Raw genomic sequence first — 21,574 nt, forward strand, 5'->3', positions numbered from 1 at the left:
CAAGCAGACGAGATGTAGTGATTGTTAGTCTGCTAGACAAAAAGAGACAGTGAAGAGAACTTGGTTATGCAAAATGTCATTCACAAGGGAAAACACTGGATCCTACGGGAAAAGCCATGGACATTGTGCCTGCAGCTAATAGGAAGAGAAAGAGCCAGCCATTGGCAGTACTGATTCTTGTTAGTCCTCTCCATCCAAAATCTATTTCACAGAACATAGAATCATAGAACACTAGGACTGAAAGAGACCTGGAGAGGTCATCGAGTCCAGTCCCCTGCCCTCACGGCAAGACCCAGTGCCGTCTAGGCCATCCCTGATAGATGTCTATCTAACCTGCTCTTAAATATCTCCAGAGATGGAGATTCCACAACCTCCCTAGGCAATTTATTCCAGTGTTTAACCACCCTGACAGTTAAGAAGTTTTCCCTAATGTCTAACCTAAGCCTCCCTTGCTGCACTTTAAGCCCATTGCTTCTTGTCCTATCCAAAGGCTAAGGAGAACAATTTTTCTCCCTTCTACTTATGGCACCCTTTTAGATAACTGAAGACCGCTATCATGTCCTCTCTTAGTCTTCTGTTTTCCAAACTAAACAAGCCCAATTCTTTCAGCCTTTCTTCATAGGTCATGTTCTCTAGGTCATGTTCTCTAGACCTTTAATCATTCTTGTTGCTCTTCTTTGGACCTTCTCCAATTTTTCCACATCTTTTTTGAAATGTGTGCCCAGAACTGGACATAATACTCCAATTGAGGCCTGATAAGTGCAGGCTAGAGTGGAAGAATGACTTCTTGTGTCTTGCTCACAACACTCCTGTTAATGCATCTCAGAATATTTGCTTTTTTTGCAACATCGTCGCACTGTTGACTCATATTTAGCTTGTGGTCCACTACGATCCCTAGATTCCTTTCCTTTCCTTACACCATTAAACAATAATAGAATACCATTTATTTAAATATTTTGGATGATTTCTACATTTTCAAATATATTGATTTCAAGTAGAAGACAGAATACAAAGTGCTCACTTTATTTGTAATCATCAATAAACATACTTGCACTGTAAAAAATAAAATAAATAGTATTTTTCAAATCACCTAATACAAGTACTGGACTGCAATCTCTTTGTCATGACAGTTCAATTTACCAGTGTAGAATTATGTAGAAAAATAACTGCATTAAAAATAATGTAAAACTTTAGTGCCTACAAGTCCTCTCAGTCCTACTTCTTGTTCAGCCAATCACTCAGACAAACAAGTTTGGTTTCAATTTGCAGGAGATAAGGCTTCCTGCTTCTTGTTTACAGTATCAAAACACTCAATTGCAAAATCAAAGCAGTCTATGAATAAATAAAACATGCTAATTTCAAATATTAAAACTCCTTTTCCAATTCTTCTATGTGCACTGTTGAGACAGATGGACTTATGGTTAGGCACTAGGTGGGGGTTTGGAAGATCTGGATTAAATACTCAGCTTTGCCACATTCACCGTGAGACCCAAGCTTAGTCACTTAGGCTACATCTACACTGCAGTGCTATTTTGGGATACTGGAATATCCCGAAATAGCTATCCCACATCTTCGGAGCAAGCCTGTTATTTCAGACTCACTCTTCCGACATTCCTGTAAACCTCATTCTATGAGGAGTAAGGGACATTTCAGAATAGCACTTTATTCCAAAATTTGGTGCTGTCAATGACAAAATAAGCTATTTTGAAATAGTATTGAAATAAGATACGCAATTTACCTAGCTCAAATTGCATATCTTATTTTGAGTTATGGTGCTGTGGAGACGCACCCTTATTCTCTTTGTTCTTCTATTCCCCATTTTCAAAACAGAGATCTTAATCCTATCTTTCTCTCACTCTGGGTAGGTCTATACTACAGAGTTTTTTCAGAAAATTTTTTTTTTTTCCATAAACTTCAATTATGTCCACACTGCAATCTCATTCTTCCAAAAGAAAATCAAAATGAGGTTTTTTTCCGACTTGGTAATCCTCTTTCTACGAGGAAGAAGCCTTTTCCAAAGAGCGCTTTTGTAAAAAGGCATGTGTGGACGGGGAAGAGGGAGTTCTTTCAACAGAAGAGGAAAGAGGAAAAAGCACAGGTGCCCTGGTTGCCACTCTGTCCACAGCTGAAATGTGAGATAGAGTCCATTCAGTGTGGATGCTATCTTTCAAAAAAGCAGATCATTTTTTCGATGTGTTTTTGCAGTGTCGATGCTCTCTTTCAGAAGAATTTTTTTTGGAAAATCTCTTCCAGAAAAGCTTCTTCTAAAAGAAACCTGCAGTCTAGACATAGCCTCTGTTGCTGCATAAACTCCAGTTCTGCAAAGGTGTGACGGGGAAAGCGTTCCCCCTCACTTGCAGCCGCAGCGCGACAGAGGCGCACGGCGGGGAAGCAGCTGAGCGCCCCGAGGGAGCCGGCCGTTTGGCGGCCGAAGCACTCAGCGTGCGTGCTGCCAAGCAACCCGGGGAAGCCGGAGGGGGCGGGGCGCACAGCCGGGGGTAGAACCGCGGCAGCGGGCGCACCGCCTAGGGCGGGCATTAGGACCCTGAGGGACCCGGGCGGCGGGAGCACCGTGGGAGAGGGCGGCCCCAGTGCGCCGGGTCAAAAGGGCAGCAGCAAGGGGAGAGAGGGAGCCAGGAGGGAGCGGGGACTGGCGGCGTTCTCTCCTCCTGCGCAGGCGGAGCAGCAGGCGGAGGGCTCCGGACGGAGCAACCAACCACTCCGGACCTGTCCGGGAACGGGAGGACCAAGCCCGGCGGCCGGGGAACTTTCACCGGGAGCCGCGGCCACCATACCCAAGGACCAGAGTGGGCCGAGCCCGAGTAAGGACATTCCGGCCCCGGTGACCCGTGAGTGCAACCCGGGAGCAACCCCCAGGGATGACGGCAAGCCGGCGATCCAGGGGTTCGCCGGAGGGGAAAAGGACAGAGAGAGAGAGACGAGGGAGTGACGGTGAGCCACCTCACCACAAAAGGCATCACTGATATTTAGCTTTATGCACATGAGAAGTCTCAGACGAGCCAATAGTGTCACTCCTGTGCTTAAGCTAAACATGCATTTAACTGTGAATGGACCTCCCCGCTAAGAACTATCATAATACAAAAAATAAATAATCATAGTAATAATGAGTAGTACTTTATTCCCTGAATCTTTCCATTGACTTTAATAGGAGTACCTGCTGGACTCACTGTTCACATTCCAAATTCAATTTGCTAAAATCAGATTTCATGGAGTTTTAGAAATTTCTATTCATGTCAATGTAATTCAGTTACCTCTTAATGTACATTCTTCCTCGACCCTAAAGTATGAAAGAAAAAAAATCTAAAATGAAATGATTCTTGATCTTAAAGAAAATAAACAAGACAGACATACTGACATGCCAATGCTCATAAACAGATTCATAATTGAGAGACAGTAATTGATACAGCAGCCTAGAAGCCTGTAGCTGCATTTTATAAATTCTAAAGAAAAACCAACCTATATTTCTCCTTTGACATAGAGGCAGTTTTATTTCTCCCTTCCCAGAATTAACAGGTTCATTTACTAGTAGTTGATATTTAACAAGCTTGAATGTCACTTTGTCAGTCATTTAAGAGTGTTTTAGAGCATGAGTCAAAGACAGGGATTGGGTCCGAAACCTGATATTTTTCCACAGAAGAAAGAATTAGCCAATGAGGTAAAATCCATGATGCTTGAGTGTGAAGGACAGTTTATATGCAAAAGTAAATAAAAGGCAGACTGTCCTTCACTGGAGCAGGGGGACTGAGAGGTAAGCTACACTGCTCAGAATAGTTTAAGTTTGTTAACTTAAGTTTGTTAACTTATGCATAATTCAATAATACAAATAGTACTGAATTTAAAGGAAAACAACAGAATCTAATCTTTGGACATCTACTGCAAAAATAAATCATTTGCAAAGGCAGCAGAAAGGTAAGAACGTTTTATTTTCTTGGCGGTGGAAACACTTACTGTAGAAGTATACTTGGAAGATGAAATTATGGGTCCATTGAAGATGTTGAAGATTCCCATTGACTTCATAGGCACAGGCTTTCACCCACAATGTACAAGTACAGAGTTAGAACCAAATCTGCTGTTGACTATACTAGGATCAGGTTCTCTCCCTTATTCAAGAAAATATTTCATTTCCATGAACTCTTTTATTATTAAAGATTTTTACATTAAGGTAAGAGTCATACAGCAAATAGTGAGAGATTATCAATAACACAACAAATGTGACATGGATCAGAGATGACCAAGAAAAAATTAGTACCAAAGAAGCAGAAAGATGAAACGGCTTGTTTCTGGTGGAGTTTGCAAAACATGTAAGCAGGAAAGAACAACTTTCTTTGAAAAAACAGTATATAGTGGATTAGAGAGACATTTTGTTACGAAGGAAGTTTACAGCAGAATATTTGTAAATACACACATACAAGTACAGCACAGCATAGATAGGAGCTACAGAATCTGGATCTGATTTGCATTCAAGTGCTATAGCTAAGTATCATAATGAGAATGGAGAGTATTCAGTTAAAGGGCTCTTCATGTTATATTTCCCTTGTGTGATTATTAGACATTTTATAGAGGTAGGCATATGTGGACCTATTAATAGATATGGTTAATTTATCTTTCAATTCCCAGTTCATTCTTCTAATGGATTTATTTATTTAAGCATGTGCAGTTGGTATAGACCTTTTATAATATTGCATGCTTTTTCTCCAAAATGTCCTATCAGATTTACTTTCGAAAGGACTCCAGGCTCACCATGAGTTCAATAGGAACAGGATTGGACAGACTCTTACCAAAAGACTGTAAAACTGCATTTCTTCAGTTACTAAAAGTAGTTATCAATATATGTCTCTATTGATCTGGCACAGTATTAGTAGATCACAAATAATTAGTTAATACATACCAATAAGGGAGAGAGGGTGAGGGCTAGCTCAGTGATTTGAGCATTGGTCTGCTAAACCTAGGGTTGAAAGTTCAGTCCTTGAGGGAGGGCCATTTAGGTATCTGGGGCAAATCTGTCAGGGATGGTACTTGATCCTGTCATGAGGGTAGAGAACTGGACTCAAGGACCCTTCCAGCTCTATGAGATAGGTATATCTCCATTTATTATTAATAATAATAATTCAGAGTAATTTAACTTGACAGCTTGTGCTCCTTGGACCCAATCCTGCAAATTTAACCATTTGGGGGCCCCAGTTCTGCATCCCTCACACATTTAGCTCTGATCATCTGCCACTATTTCTTTCAGATAGTCTTAAATGGGTATTTGGGGACACAAGGAATGCAAGATCAGATCTGTAAATTATTTGTTGAATCTGGTATTGCCTAAAACTATTGAAAATATATATTTCAATAATTAATAGCTGTCATTTTGCTTTAGTTACTTGGACACATTTATTTATTGTATTTTTTTACAATTATATAAAAACATTGTTTTGATAGTTTCAGCTCTCTCACATTCATTCCTTTATGTGGCATGACTTCTAGAAAAAACAATGAAGAGTCCTGTGGCACTTTAAAGACTAACAGATCTATTTTGGCATAAGTACATCTACACTGCACACTTATTTAAAAATAAGCTATTTGGGAAAAAATACTCTGAAATAGCTTATTTTAAAATAGCACGTCCATGCTACAGGGAAGCCTCAAAATTAGTCCAAGGCAGGCTTCCCTAATGTGGATGCGCCACCTCAATTTAAAGCCTCAGGAGGCACTGGGGAGCAATTAGTTTGAATGGCCCTGGAGAGGAGCTATTTTGAAATTGCAGCAGTGGAACGGACACTACTGCTATATCTAAATAGTTATTTTGGAATAGGCGTCATTCCTCATGGAATGAGATTTACAGAAATCAGAATAAACCATCCATCATTTTGAATTTATTTTGAAATAACGGAATTGCTGTGTAAACGCTTGCATTGTTATTTCAAAATAACATCAGTTACTTTGACATAACTGTGCTGTGTAGATGCACCCAAAGTGATTTTCACCCACGAAAGGTTATGCCCAAATAAATCTAATAGTCTTGAAGATGCCACAGGACTCCTCATTGTTTTTGCAGATACAGACTAATATGGCTACTCCTCTGAGACATGACTTCTAGAGATATCTAAAATTAATACTTTTCAGTGCTTCAATCAACTATTCATAAATTATCTCACATTTTGGGACTACTGAAATTTGTAAAGGCTTATGTTTTTACTTTTAATAATCTAATATAGTTATTTTAGAAAACTTTGGATTTTGAATAATCATATCAATTTACTTCTATACTATGAATTAAATTAACCAATGAGCAACGGTAAATAGACCATGTGCAGGCACTGTGGTGAATTGCACTCTTGTAGCTAGATGTTGCATTCCTTTCCTCTCCAGTGAACCATCATTCAGAGAAGTACAACATTTATTCCTTACAAAGATAGTGAATTGAGGAAAGTTACTTTTAAGTACAGTTATAACCTATTAGGGTCTGATCCAAAGTCCATTGAGATAGATAGCAAGACTCTTTTTGATATCAAATTGCCTGAAACTTTGGATCATGCCCCATTTGTAAAAAGTTATAAGGCTGCTGTCTAATTGAGTTTTTAATAAATTATGAAAGACATACATGACTGTGCAAGTTAATTAAATATAGAAAAGTTTTACTTATATGTTGATGACAGAATTATGCAAGACAACCCAAAGAAGAATACTTCGGAGTGAACACTTCAACAAGGTCTCCACTGAACTTTGTTTGATTAAGAATAAAGCCATTTCAAATGCAACATTACTGTTTTATTGCAGATAAAGCAACCCTACCTCCGACTCAGAAGAATAGGAAGCTTGGAGACCTGAGCACATAACATTCCTGAAGATGTCAATGAATAATTCTCTGAACATATTCTTGGACCCAAGTCCAAATAGATTTCAGGTTAATATAATTAACGAAAGCCATGACAATAATGCAATATCCCAAGAGGATGCTGATCCTCCACATTATGAAGAAACATCTTTTACCGAAGAAGCAAACAGCAGACTCGGGGTCAGTCACAGGCCTGGAAACAGAGCATTATATGAAAATTTTCTTCAAAATGGGGATACTGTTAAATCTGATGGAAATTTACATCCCTGTGATACTCACAGTAACACATATTATCTAAAAACCTTTGGCCATAACACAGTGGATGCCGTTCCTAACATTGATTATTATCGAAACACCGGCAGCATCAGTGGAACCAAAATGAACAGACCAAGCTTGTTAGAAATTCATGAACAACTGGCAAAGGTAAGTTGAAAGCGACGATATAAACATTTCCCATTACATTTCCAGGCTAATTCTGTTTAACAATACATTCACACCCTTATTTTTTTAAACCTGTGCCATAGTAAAAGCATAACTAAATACTTTCCTTATTTAGACTTACTCCTGCAGTATGTTCTCTTTTTTATATTCTGCTAGGAGTTCAGATGATCTTTGCTATAAAGCCATAGGATTTATGTTTGACTTGCAGTTAAGTGGATAGAAGTAGCAGTATAAGTCATAATTTAACCAATATTAAATATGAAAATATCTATTCTAACCTTTAATCTAACACTCTGCTATCACTAGAGTTCTATTGATTAGTTTGTTGTGTACATTTGATAATCTGGTAATAACTATTGTATTACAGTTTTATAATGTGTAATAAATACTATCATCAGCTAGTCAGAAATACAATGCTTCATGCATTTACGATATGAACAGAAGCTACCAAATTATAAGAAAAAGTGAAAAGATGCAAATAAAAATGAGCTTTGTACGCATAAAAGAATATGTGTTCGTTTTGAAAGAACGTGCTTTAAAGAAAAATATGTTAACAGGAGTCAAATTCATCCTTAAGCACTGGTTATCCCTGGAACTCAGTGGATTCACTCTAGGGATGAATTTGTCCCATACTGTTTATTGGAAGAATGATTTTTGGGAGGGTCTAAGAGGCATGACGTGAGGGACTGTCTATCAATCATTTAGGCAGAAGTCATTTGGCTAAATCTTTTTTCACTGTCCAGTGCAAAAAAGTTGTTTATACTTCACTCATATGCAATGGCAACAGAAGTATAGAGGCAAGACTGACTTACCAAAAACTAGCTAGAACCACAGGATAGGGTACAGTTGCTCTTGACAAATAAGATGCCTAAACTGTTAATTATTTTCTAGACCTGGGGTTATTTCTCCTCCACCCACCTTCTTTCTAGGGGGATTATGGCTCTAGTTTTGATTAACTGAATGAATAGGTGAGTTTACCATTTATCCACAAGATTGATGGGGCTAGTGAATAGAACTTCTCCTCCAGCAGTCACTCAATGCATGCTCCATTTTATCTACACAGCCACCTCTGGTAAATTGATCATAAATTTACAAGAAAAAGACCCTTTGTCATCATAATCCTTGTTTTCTTGCCTTTTGCATCTGCTTTTCCCAAAATGGTTCACCTTTGAAATGAATTATGGGGGTCTGATCCTTCATTGCTTGCATACTCAAAACTCCCCTGAAATGTAGATGAAAAGTTTGTAACAGCAAGCCCCAGACTGAATCAAAATGCAATGGTTAACCCTTTGAATTGTAGGGTTTCACTAATGTCTATACTACATCAGATGCACCAGTGTAATTTTTTTCTATAAAAAAAATCTTAATGGATCATGGAGGCCTGACTTGCACTGACTTGCTCTGTAGTTACACTCATCTAAAGAGAGGGAAGAGTAGGTGCAAACACACCTTCACCAAGAGTTTTAGGCAGACAACTAGATCCAGCCCTCTATATAGTTCTTCACTGCAATTAAAAAAGTAACTGAAAGCTGACTGGTTCTACTGATCTGGGTAAAAGTAGAATCCCTCTCACCTCCCAAACCATGGTGATGAGTTCTCTATAAAAGGCATCACTAAGATGTAACCTTCACCCCGGTTAGAGCTGAAGTCAAACCAATTGTTGTCCTCTGAGGTTCTTAACTGTTCAGATAGATGTGCCTTAGGGTGCGTCTAGCTTGGAGGGTTTTTTCGGAAAAAAGCCGGTTTTTCCAAAAAAACTTCACTTACGTCCACACTGCTTCATTTTTTAAAAGAAAATTGAAAGAATGCAGGGGGTTTTCTGATATTGGTAAACCTCATTCTACGAGGAAGAACACTTTCTCTGAAAAAGCTCTTTCAGAAAAAGGCGTGCGTGGATGTGAAAGAGGGAGTTTTTTCAAAAGAAGAGGCCTCCAGGAAAAAGCACAGGTACCCTGGTGGACACTCCATCCAAACTAATCACAGCTGTAGAGTTCCTGTCTCCTGACAGCTCTTAAAGCTGCAGGCACCCAGGGCAAGCCTTGTGGCAGGAACCGGCCTTGCAGCAGCACCCTGACCATGTGACTCTGACTGCTAAAGGCCTGCTGATCCATGGCATAGCTACAACCCCTCCAAAATCCCTCTGGCCCACACAGGGAGCAGCACCTGGGCTCTGAGGACCCACCCAGGGGCACCAAACACTGGGTACCCTCCTGGTCTGGGACGGAGAGTCTGTCCCTCCTCAAGCTGTGGGGCGAGGAGGAGAAAATGCAGGATCTCCGCTCCTGAAGGTGTAATGTGGACATATACGGGTGCATGGCCAAAGCTCTGGCCCAGAGGAGACACCAACCCTGCACTTTGGACCAAGTACAGAGCAAGGTGAAGGAGCTCTAGCAAGGGAATATCTGGGCCACGGAGCGCAGCTCTCGGGCTTGGAGACACCCGTGCTCACCCATCCGGAGCTCCTGGAGGAGGAGGAGGAGGAGGATGACGATGACCAACAGCTGCAGGAGGACAACACTGGCAGCGTCATCACCCTCAGCCTGGAGATGTTACCCCAGGCCCTGGAGAACTCCCAAGCATCTTCTGACGCCAGGGAGAGATCATCAGGTGAGTGCTCTCATTTTGTCACACACACAGGGTGGGGGAGGCAGGCTCAGAGGGGATGGAGTGCGATCATCGATCAGCATGCTCTGCCTGGACAGCGTGCTGCTGTCCGTGCACGTGCAAGCACATACAGTGGCAGTATGCACCACATGGTCTCAGAAGCCAGCCCTGGAGCACACACAGGCAGCTGCTCACAGGCTGGGGGGAGGCTCCACACAAGTCTGACCCCTGGGAGGGATGTCCTTCCCCTGCCAGCCACTGCTGGAAGCAGGCTAGGCACAAGGGCGCACGCATGACCCCACACAGACCAAGAAGTGCCGCACATAGCCATGCCTGCACGCGTGAGGCCCCACCCACTCCTGTGGACAGCGCTGCCAAGTGCAGGTGTGCATGTGGGCTCCAGGGAAGGCCAGGCTGCTCCAGGCACCTTTCCCGCACATGGGATCCTACAGTCTAGATGAACACTTCCCTGGCCTGCTTGTCTATGGGAGGGAGAAGGGGGCAGAGAACAGAGTTGAAGGCCCTCACAACCTGCAGAAGGAGACAAAGAAACACATAGAATGAGAGGGAGCGCTTGATCCCTTGGGAGGTGCCCGTCCCCTTCCTCCCCCCCTCAAACACCGCAGGAGCCATGCCCATGAGGCTGCCCATCCAGCAGCAGGGTGGTGTAAAGGTGCGATGGCATAACCCCCACAGGGACAGGGCTTCCCCCCACCTCCACTCCACCCCCCACAGAGCTTTCCCTAGGGTCCCTGTTTTCCAGGATTCCTCCGTCCCCCGCAAGGACTGCAGCCCAAAAGTGCCTTACCTCCATAAGGAGGATCCTGATGGTGGACTTCCCCATGCCCGAACTGGTGGCCCATCGACCAGTAGCTGTCGAGGGTGGCCAGCTTCCAGACAGCAAAAGCGACCAGCTTCTCCAGGGGAATGGTGGGCCATAGGTGGGTGTTGCGTCTCCAGAGCCGAGGGGCAAGCCAGGCACACAGCTCCAAGAAGGTGGCCTTCTGCATGTGGACGTTGCTGAGCTACTGCTGATCGTCCTACCTCTCCATGACCAGCTGATCCCACCATTTAGAACTGGTGTCCAGTCTCCAGAATCGTCTCTCCACTGTGGGGTGCGGGTGCAAGGGCATTGCTCCCGCACCCAAGCAGAGGGACTCACAGATGAGCTCTGAGTCCAGCTGGGGCAGAACCTGCAGCATGGCTGCGTGGAGCCATCGTATGCCCAGGGGGCAGCTCCGGCTCCATAGCAAAAAAAATAAAATATGCTGTGGCATCCAACAAAGCTGGGCAACCAGAGCTCACACTGCTAAAACTTTGCTGTCCCTCAAAGAGGTAGGCAAGCACGCATCAGAACCTGAGAAACGGCTGTCCGGGGGTGTCCCTTAAAGCATGCATCTCAGATAGCCTTAGGCAACAGCACCCGGAAGCAACTGCTGACCTAATGCCCTGGCTGACGTGGTTCCAGGTGGCCTTTTATGCGAGAGAGCATCCAATGAGTGTGGACGCTCTCTTTCAAAAAAGCAGAGCGCTTTTCTGATGCACTTGTGCTGTGTGGACGCTCTCTTTCAAAAGGAGTTTTTTTGGAAGATCTCTTCCGAAAAAGCTTCTTTCGAAAGAAGCTTGCTGTCTAGATGAACCTTAGGGAAGAAGAGAGGGTTCATATCTAGCTTCCAACTGGGATTAGAAGAGCCAAAACACAGGAAAAAGCCCTGTTCTCTCTCTCTTTCTGGACATGGTGGAAGCAGAAGTCTATAGAGAAAGCCTGCTCTCAATACATTTCCTACTCAGTTTTGCATATTTGTGAGGTATGAATAATTTGGAGATGCATTTGACTTGTGAATACTGATTCAAATGCAGTTCAAACTCCAAACCTCTTGAGGTTCACCCATCCCAGAAAGGGTCAGTTAGCAGTACTGAAATCAAGCCTAAAGTTAACCATTTGGAAAATCAGGGCCTGATTCACTCCCATCTCCCACATTGGGACTCCCATTTACAATAAGCACCCTGCCTGAGCTTAATATAAATGAGAATCAGGTCCCTTGCACAGTCATTTACTGCTATGCATTATGAATGCCAAGTGAGTATACAACACTATCCCTGGTGTAAATAAGTGGAGAATTCCAATTTGGTAGCTCCACTCATTTTTCTGATGTATAAGTGAAAACTCAGGGGACAAGAGAGTGGAGAATCTCGCCTTCCATTCTTAGATAAATTCTTGTATTATATAAATACATTGGTGCATGTGAAGCAGTACAATGAAACCCAGGTGTTATGGGGTTTAAAGCTTGACCATGATAACTTAATTCAGTCAGAGGTTTGCTGCTGGACAGCTTTTCAGTTTGGATACCAGTTTTTGTTTACAGAATGTAGCTGTTTATTTTGTTCTCTGAGGTTTTTTTAGTGAGTGAGTGTCAAAGCAAGAACAGTCTGGCTCATTTCAGAATCTTCACAGCATCTCTGGGATAGCATTTGGATGCAGAGGTGCAGGGCTTTGGGTGCGGGAGGTAGGGGGTTAAGACTGGGGTAGGAATTTGGGATGTGGGCTCCAGCTGGGCACTGCTTACCTCAGGTGGCTTTTGGGTGGTGGTGCAGTGGAGCTAAGGCAGGCTCACCCCTGCCCTTGCCCTGGACCACTCCCAAAAGTAGCCAGCAAACTCCCTCCCAAGTCCTGTTGTGCACCCTCTGTGCTCTGTGAAGAAAGGATACAGAGTGGGAGGGGCATGTTGACATCAGCACCCCCTGCCACCCACAGAAAGCAGGAGAATTCCCATGGGAGGGGCAGCTCCAAGGCAAAGGGCAGGAGAGGAGTAGCAGTGGGAGGGCGAGGCAGCTGAAATGGTGGCACTTGATAGCCTCTTGGCCAAACCAGTCAGGATCACCTGTCAGAGGCTCCAAGGTCTACTGCCCTCTTCCCCCTCCCCCAAACATAGTGCTTAAAGGACTTAGAGAGACTGCACAAGGTACGCCCATCTTGCTAGCAGTGGAACCCAGCCCTTTTAGCTCCTACTAACCATAGTGTAGAAGGAACTTATTATGTGAGTCAACCTGTTGTTTAAAAACTCTAATGGTGGTTCTGAAGGATGGAGTAGCAAACATGGAAAACTAGCTTCTATGACTGGTCATACACTGGGGTGAAGAAGAAATTTGCAGTATGCATTCTCTGGTGTTACTCCTATCTGTTAGTGCTGGCTTAACAGGCTCATCAATCTCTATATATGGACCAGTCTCCACTAAAGTGGGACAGAGCATCACACTGAGTGGTGTGGCTTACATTAGCAGCCCTTGCTGTGCTTTTGTGGAAGGATATTGGCCTTACTAAATACATTAAGCCTAAATTTGTAAGCCATACGACCACTATACAAACCCCATACAATGTACCACACAAAGCCCTGTAATCCTGCACCACTGCTAGTGTTTCATGCAGAGTGTGCGCCATACCTGGCTGCTGAATTACATACCTACACCTATTTGTCACAGTGCAGTTCATATGGAGGCAAGCACATCTCACTAGGAGAAACCTAGATTCAAACAACAAAGCCAAACAAAGTTGTCAAACATAATTGGCTTGTCGGAGCCTACTGTGGGTGGCAAGAAGCGACATAATTTATGACTCCAGCTGTCTGAGTCCAACATAAGCCTTCCTATTGTGCTCTGATGCTGGTTTAACATCAGAAGATGAAACATTCATGTTTAATACATTTTAAAAAATGTATAATTTTTCTGATGTCAGAATTTAAGCAGGCTGAAAGGAACCTCTGAGATCCCGCTCCTTCACTACTGGAATCAAAACGTGTGTCATCTTTTAGCAAGATGTGCCACTTTTAGCTCACAATAAGCTCCAAAATGCCAATTATAGTTAAAGAACTATTTTGTAAGAACTATTTCACAGCTGGTAGTGGGTGAGAATTGCTTGGGTCTAACAGTTACCCCACCATAAAAATAATTTAACCTTCCTTCATCTCCTTGGCTGTTCTCCACACTTATTATGTAGATTGGATGCTCACATCATTACTAGCCTCACATGATACTAAAGCTGAAATATTCTGAAATGAGGAAGGGAAAATGTTAAAAAGAGCAATAACTTTTGATTTAGGTGACTTCTTGAAATGTTCTGTCACCTTTACTCCTTATCCTTGATGCATGAATTGCCCAGGTAAAGCCATTTGGTAAATAAATAATCATTCCCTAAAGCACTCCAATTTAAAATGCATAATGGAAGGTTTAGGACCATAATTTACAGCAATGGAATGTGAAAGCACAAATTAATTCCCAGTATGTAAGAAACAACTGGTTTCAAGTGGCAATGCCAGAACCTTTATGTCTTTGATTACTTAATCCCATGAATGTGCAACAAACAGAATTATGGCAGCTAGTGCCCCTCGCTTCTCCTTAACAACTGACTGTATTTTGAGTGTACATAGACACTGTTATCTGAGGTGGAACTATCTAAAGCACCTATGTGATTTAGGAGCACAACTCTCAGACTTTCTATGGGGTTTGTGCTCCTGAATCACATGGATAGTTTTGAAAATCACCCCCACAGATTCTCTCCAAAGAAGTTCAGCATTGTTCCTCTTCATCAGATAAGGTAATAGGTAGCACTAGTAGGAGAATATAGAACACAGTCTGGTCTGATATGCAGGTGTATATATAACAAAACTATCTATTGTTTGTTGTATCTGAGGTCAGAGCTAAGCCTGAATTTTCCACAACACACATACTTCATTCCCATTAACTTGGCATTATGGGTGCTCAGCACCTTTGAAAATAAGATGGCATAAGTCTCAAGTCTCAAAAACTGAGGTGGCTAAAATTAGAGGCCACTTTTGGAAATTTTGGTTTTGCTCAATATCAAACACTGACTGAATGGCAGATCCAGCAGTAGATTTCACTTCTCCTGACTCCCAGTCAGGTAACCCATCCCCTGAAGTACACTGCCTTTCATAAGCAGAGGTGCTTCTACTTTATGATACAACGTTAAGTGTATGAGGCTCATTGTGAGTAGATGTTCCTGATTTTATAAGATGTGAGATAAAGAGCATTGCTCTTAGTGTGTTAATGGCTGTAATGAAGTATGTTTCTGTAGTGTTATTATAAGTTCTTCACTGTTTTAATTACATGTACAGCACATACAGTAAATTCTTATACATTATATATTTCTACATGAATACATATAAATGTATGCTATGGTCAAATTCTAGTTGGGCATGCACATGCCAGCTGACAATATGCAACACACACTGTGTTGCACTGTATGGTGGGAACATACTCTATACATTTGCCAATAAAGTGGCAGCACAAAGCCCATTCTCTAACTCCTTTTCCCCATACACTTTTCTCTTCCTACCAAGGGCCCATGATTTCTTCACACTGGTGGCCTTCTTTTACATCCTCCTATCTCCTACACCTACACTCCTCCCCCCCTCCCCCACACACACACAGCTCCCTGAATACCAACTTCTATCTCCCTAATCTTCTCACTTACCACAACAGATTATTTAAACTCATAAAAGCCTGCAAGAACATGTATCCCTCTTCACACAGGGCATAACCTGTACCTGGATGTTGTCTATCCTTATGCTGATTCTCCCAGAAACTTTTACAGGTTGAACATCTCTAGTCCGGCATTCTCAGGACCTGACCAGTGGCAAACCAGAGAATTTGCTGAACCATGAGAGGTCAATATTGTTTAGCAGCATTACTAGCATTTCCACTAATTACAGGCTCCTTACAAGATATATAAGGGTTAATCAGAATTGCATAACAGCACAGAACACTGAGAACAGGACTAGTGGCTGTAAACAAACTTTATGGGCCCATGGGAAACTTGCACACACCCATGATAAGTGGACAGGCTAACTAAAATCATGCTGGACCACAGATGTTGCCGGACCAAAGAGTACTGGACTAGAGAGGTTCAACCTAGAGGCTCTTTATATGATGAAACTCAGAGGAGAGCAAAGAAGCATAATTTAGAGGTTAGGGATATAGTTTCTACACTGGTCCACAGATACTACCTGACCAACCAATGGCTGCTTGGTACAATCCTCTACCACAACATATTCCTCTGTGAGCTGCAAGCTGCAGACCAGAAGCTGACGTTTCTCAAGAGCTAAGGGGCAGGGCACTGGAGTTTTGGGTTGTACTATCAGAGAAACAGAGATAGATCCTATTGTACATCCAGATCTGAACTTTCCCAAAACTCTGAGATACTGGTTCAGGCACCATTCTAATATGTGTATGGTGGAAGTTTTTCAATGTCAATGAGCACACACGAACTCTGCATCTGGCATGTGATTATGGCATCAGTAAGCCAGCACCTGACTTTGTATAATTATACTTCTATTATAGCTAATCAAACAGTAGAACAGATTATTCAATTAATATGGAATTCACCAAATAAATTATTTGCCAAGTAGCAGTCAACAAAAGCTAATTTCTTTAGTCAGCTTTAATTCTTATTTTATATAAAATATATTTATTATGAATAACAATAATTTACATTTCATTGCCATTTAGAGGCCAGCCACATCAGGACCTCAGTATACCATATGTTATACAGAGATATATGTATAATATATATACACTGTACGCTGTTAATACTTACCCATAAACACAAATAAACAGTGTTTAAGTCCAGGCTATAATACATTTATTCATTGTGATTATATTTTGAGTACTTCTGCTACTATTTAGTGAGAGTAAGAGGATAACATTCTCTTACAAAGAAAGCAAAACACAATTTTATTTTGAATCCCTATTTTTCATGTGTTCCATATGTAGCTAGTTGTCACCTGCTGGGTATATTGTTTATCAACTGTACAGAATGTATGTGTTTTGTGTGTGATCTTTTAGAATATAGCAGTGAACCCTGGTTCAATCGACAGAGTTACAAATGGAGATGGTTCTCCAGGAGAAGAAGCAACAGCTAACAAGGAAGAAGAAAGCAAAGGGGGATTCGTGAAGTTTGGATGGGTGAAAGGTGTGCTGGTGAGAGAAACATAAATCTTCCTATCAGAAAAGTACAAAAATTAAGATATTAGCAATTATAAATTCCCTTTAAAAACAGAGGGATTATGATTTTAAAAAGACTACTAATTTTCTGCAATGTACCGTATCAAGTTTCTAGCTAATCATAATACCGTTCGCAATTTTATAGTGAAGCAACATTATTTGTTTAAATTTTAGGTGAGATGCATGTTGAATATCTGGGGAGTGATGCTTTTCATTCGACTGTCCTGGATTGTAGGTCAAGCCGGAATTGGTATGTATTTTTTCAATATCATTTTGAACAGCATAAAGAATAAAAGGTAGAAACTATACATGAACACAATTAATATGTAATCTGAAATGTGTGTTTACCTGATGCACTAACTTTGGTCTTCCAACTAGTCTTCCTACTAGAATTTTCCAGACTCCCAGACAAATTACTACTTAGCAGGATGTGTGTGTGTAAAATATACACACAAACATCTAACAATCCCCAGCTTTGGTGAAATGTTGTATTTAGAATCAGTAACAGTTCTAAACTTCACAGCTGAAGCTGATTAATAATATGCATTCTCATGTACAGTTGACCTTTCTACTTCATACTTTGCTAATCCATAAACCCAAACTGTCATTCACACACTATTTTTAACTACAATGCAGAGCCAGATACTGGTGACACCATGAAATAGCTTATTAAAACTCAACTATACTTTTCAAATAAATTAACAAAGTACATTCTGCAGTTCAGGATCCATTGTAAATGCATCCTACCCACTGAATATAATGTAATGACACATCAACTTCAGTGCGAGTAGGACCCTGGGGGCTCTATTCTGCCTGGTATTGAGTACCCTAATTCCCACTGAAGTCAATGAGAGATGAGTGTGCTCACCACCTCACAGGGTCTTCACCACTTTATAGCATCAGGCTTTTATTCAAGAATGTAAAATCAGAATATCACGGAGGTTAAGGCTGGAAGGGATCATCAGATCATTTAGTCTGACCTCCTGTATATCACAAACCTCCACAACCACCCAGCACCAGCACCCTAAACCCAACAACTGAACAAGCAAATGAGACCACAGTATTACAGCCTTTAGAAGACTAGATTATTATATGTACAGGCAAGAGAATAGGAGGGACAAGGTGCACCAAGACTCTACAGCCCTGCAATTCCAGGGAAATTATTAAAATATACCCTGAAAATCCTGGCAAGTAACCTACATCCACATCCTGCAGAGGAAGACTAATCCTTTCTGGAAGTGATAGGGGAATTTCCTCCCAACTCCACATATGGCATTCAGTTAGATCCTGAGCATATGAGCAAGAAGGCTGTGAGAGAGAAGGCTTGATGCCAGCTCAGAACCCTGGTCTACCCCATCCTATGATTCATAACCAGTCATGGCCATCTCTGATGCTTCAGAGGAAGGAATTAAGAAAAGTCCTCCCAGAATATATTGGGGGAAGGAAGAAGGAATCCCTTCAGAACCGCTGCCGGTGGTCAGCAGGGACCCTGAAGCAAGACCTTAAGGAATAGTAGATATAAACTAGAAGTGAGCCCAGAATTGTTGAACCTTGCCCACCCCCATCATACGCCACATTATACAATTGCACTTATATTTGTCCAACTCTCTCAAACTCATTGTTTCCCTCACAGCTCCTATTAGGAGGTTGTACCAGAACTGTCTTCCCCTACTTCTAATTCCCAGCCTGCACTGGTGCATGGCTAATTTATATACATATGTTCTTATACCCTTCTAGCTTAAATAACTCTTCACCCTCCCTGGTATTTACTTCCTAATGTATCCATCACTCTAAGCCCTGATCTGCACTGAGACTTTATTTAGAAATAACCCCCACTCCCAAGATCAAATTTATAAGCAGAGCATCCACACTACCACACTAATGGGCTGAGGAATTCAAAATCTGTACTCCTACTTTTCAACAAGAGTAACGCTAATTCCAAAATAGTTATTTCGAAATAACGGCAGTGTGGATGCTCTGGTGCCGCTATTTCAAAATAAATTAATCCCTAGAGTAATTCAAACTAATTACTCCCCAATTCTTCCTGGGGCTCTAAGTCCGAGGTAGTGCATCCACATTAATGGCACCTGCCTCAGACTAATTTCAAGGCTTCCCCGCAGTGTGGACATGCTAGTTTGAATTTGCTAACTCAGGAATTATTAAGTCAAATTTAGTAATTTCAAAATAATTTCCTAGTGTAGACATGGCCTACCTGCCCTAGTAGCTATTCTCTGTTCCTGTTTAAATTACTCTTTCCTGAACATGGGTGACCAGAATTGTACCTAAGATCTGATGTGGAATATTACCAGTGCCCTGGACAATGTCATTAGTTCTAGCTCTATTGGAAATGCTTTCCCTAAAACATCCAAGCATCACATTTGCCTTTTTACACTGGTGGCTTATGTAGAGCTGACAGATCCAGGTCATCAGCAAGAGGGATTGAACCTGGAACCTTAAGGCCTAAGATGTGTCTCTACAACATAAGCTAGAAACTAGCTGGCTTTTAGCTGACCCCAGGCTCTGCTGAAATGCCTCGGGGCTCAGGGCTCCATGGTGCTGCCCCTTTGAGGCAGCATTTCAAATGGGCAGCCACCACACAGCAGATCCCCGGCTCAGTTGTGCGGTGCCACTCCTTTAAAACATCGCCTTGGCATTTTAAAGGGGCAGTGCCGCACAGCTGAGCCCGGGATCACCTGTGTGGCCGCTGCACCTTTGAAACGCTACCTTGGCATTTCAAAGGGCAGCTGTGGAGCCCGAGGTCATCTGGGGACTCCCCAGCTGAGCCTGGGTCCACGCAGCATTTCCCCAGAACCTGGAGTCAGCTGGGGAGTTCCAAGCTGATCCCAGGTTCTGGGGAAATGCCACTCGGAACCTGGGGTTAGCTGAGGAGTCCCCAGCTGACCCCAGGCTCCATGGTGCTTTGGTGTTTTAAAGGGGCAGCCATCACACAGCTGAGCCGCGGCTCAACTATGTGGCACTACGACTTTGAAGTACCCCTTTCTCCAACTTTCCTGCCTCTATTTCATAGAGGGAGCAAGGATGGGGGGAAATGGACTAGTCAACTAATCCTTAATATCCTTAGTCCCCAGCCCTCACAGCAGGATCAAGCACTGTCTAGATAATCCCTGATAGATGTCTATCCAAACTGCTCTTAAATATCTCCAGTGATAGAGATTATACAACCTCCCTAGCCAATTTATTCCAGTGTTTAACCACCCTGGCAGTTAGGAAGTTTTTCCTCATGTCCAACCTAAACCTCCCTTCCTGCAATTTAAGCCCATTGCTTCTTGTCCTATCATCAGAAGCCAAGGAGAACATTTTTTCTCCATTCTTCTTGTAGCACTCTTTTAGATACTTGAAAACTCCTGTGTCCCCCCTCTGAGTCTTCTCTTTTCTAAACTAAAACAAGCCCAATTCTTTCAGTCTTCCTTCACATATGTTTTTTAGACCTTTAATCATTTTTGTGCTCTTCTCTGGACCTTCTCCAAATCTTCCTTGAAATGTGATGCCTAGAACTGGACACAATACTTCAACTGAGGCTTAATAAGAGCAGAATAAGGCAAAAGAATGACTTCTTGTGTCCTGCTCACAACACTCCTGTTAAAGTATCCCAGAATTATGTTTGCTTTTTTTGTAACAGTGTCACACTGTTGAACTATGTTTAACTTGTCGTCCACTATGACCCTAAATCCCTCTTAGCAATACTCCTTCCTAAACAGTCACTTCCCATTCTGTATGTGTGAAACTGATTATTTCTCCCTAAGTGGAGTACTTTGCATTTGTTCTTTGTACTTTGGATTTGTCCTTTGTCTTATTTACCTCAGACCATTTCTCTAGTTTGTCTGCAAGATCATTCTGAATTTTGATCCTATCCTGCAAAGCACTTGCATCTCTTCCCAGCTTGGCATCATCTGAAAACTTAATAAGCATACTCTCTATGCCATCATCTAAATCGTTGATGAAGACATTGAGCCAAACCAATCCCAAAACAGACCCTGCGGAACCCCACTTGTTATGCCCTTCCAGCATGATTGTGAACTGTTAATAACTACTTTCTGAGAATGGTTATCCAGCCAGCTACGCACCCACCTTACAATAGCCCATCAAGGTTGTTTTATCTTAATGTAAATGGGTATTATAGAATAACTTTAACTAAAATTTTGAATCTATAGTCTGACCATGCCTGATCTCTGGAGTGATTCAGAATCTAAATGGGGACTGGATATTTAGTCTGAAGGAAAACTTCAGATCCAAGCACCCTTTCAAAAGCTTTTCAGGGACCAAAATCTCATCTCAGGCAACATTTCCATTGGCATCATGGAAGTTTTGCTTAAGTAAGGATTGCTAGATTGAACACTTAATTTGCAATTAAGAAGTCTTTGTGTAACAGATCTCCTGAAAAGAGAAAAACAGCATAAACTCAGAAGTATGGTTGAAAAGTCAAGGAAGTTCCTGAAAGAAAATGAAAGACCTCTGCCTACGTTTAAAATATTCCACATTTGGCTCCAGTACTATGCTTGGCCCTGACAAAAGGGTACTTGCTGATTTTATGATGCATACCAAATGAGGTTTTGCAGCCATAGGCCATGCATAAGTGTATGCCTTTCCATGAAAACTCTGCATCTTAACATTGCCAAGACTTTGCTCCCGGGCTTCATGCAAAATTAG

At 42.0% G+C, this 21,574-nt stretch overlaps 1 protein-coding gene across 5 annotated transcripts in view; it reads left to right on the top strand.

The window, feature by feature from the left end:
• Positions 1-3,638: 3,638 nt before the first annotated feature.
• SLC12A1 (solute carrier family 12 member 1) overlaps positions 3,639-21,574 on the top strand; it is a 75,241-nt gene continuing 57,305 nt past the window's right edge. For 4 of the 5 annotated variants that reach the window (XR_016350661.1, XM_006135064.5, XM_006135066.5 and 1 more), the window contains exons 1-4: positions 3,776-3,930; positions 6,787-7,267; positions 16,748-16,882; positions 17,081-17,156. Coding sequence is in view for 4 of the 5 variants with exons in the window: in XM_006135064.5 (XP_006135126.3) it covers positions 6,857-7,267; positions 16,748-16,882; positions 17,081-17,156 (622 nt within the window). In the remaining variant the exon portion in view is untranslated. The other variant, XM_006135065.5, reaches the window with a different exon arrangement.

The sequence above is a fragment of the Pelodiscus sinensis genome, chromosome 14, assembly GCF_052426305.1.
Source record: "Pelodiscus sinensis isolate ZL-2025 chromosome 14, ASM5242630v1, whole genome shotgun sequence".
Taxonomy (NCBI): Eukaryota; Metazoa; Chordata; order Testudines; family Trionychidae; genus Pelodiscus; species Pelodiscus sinensis.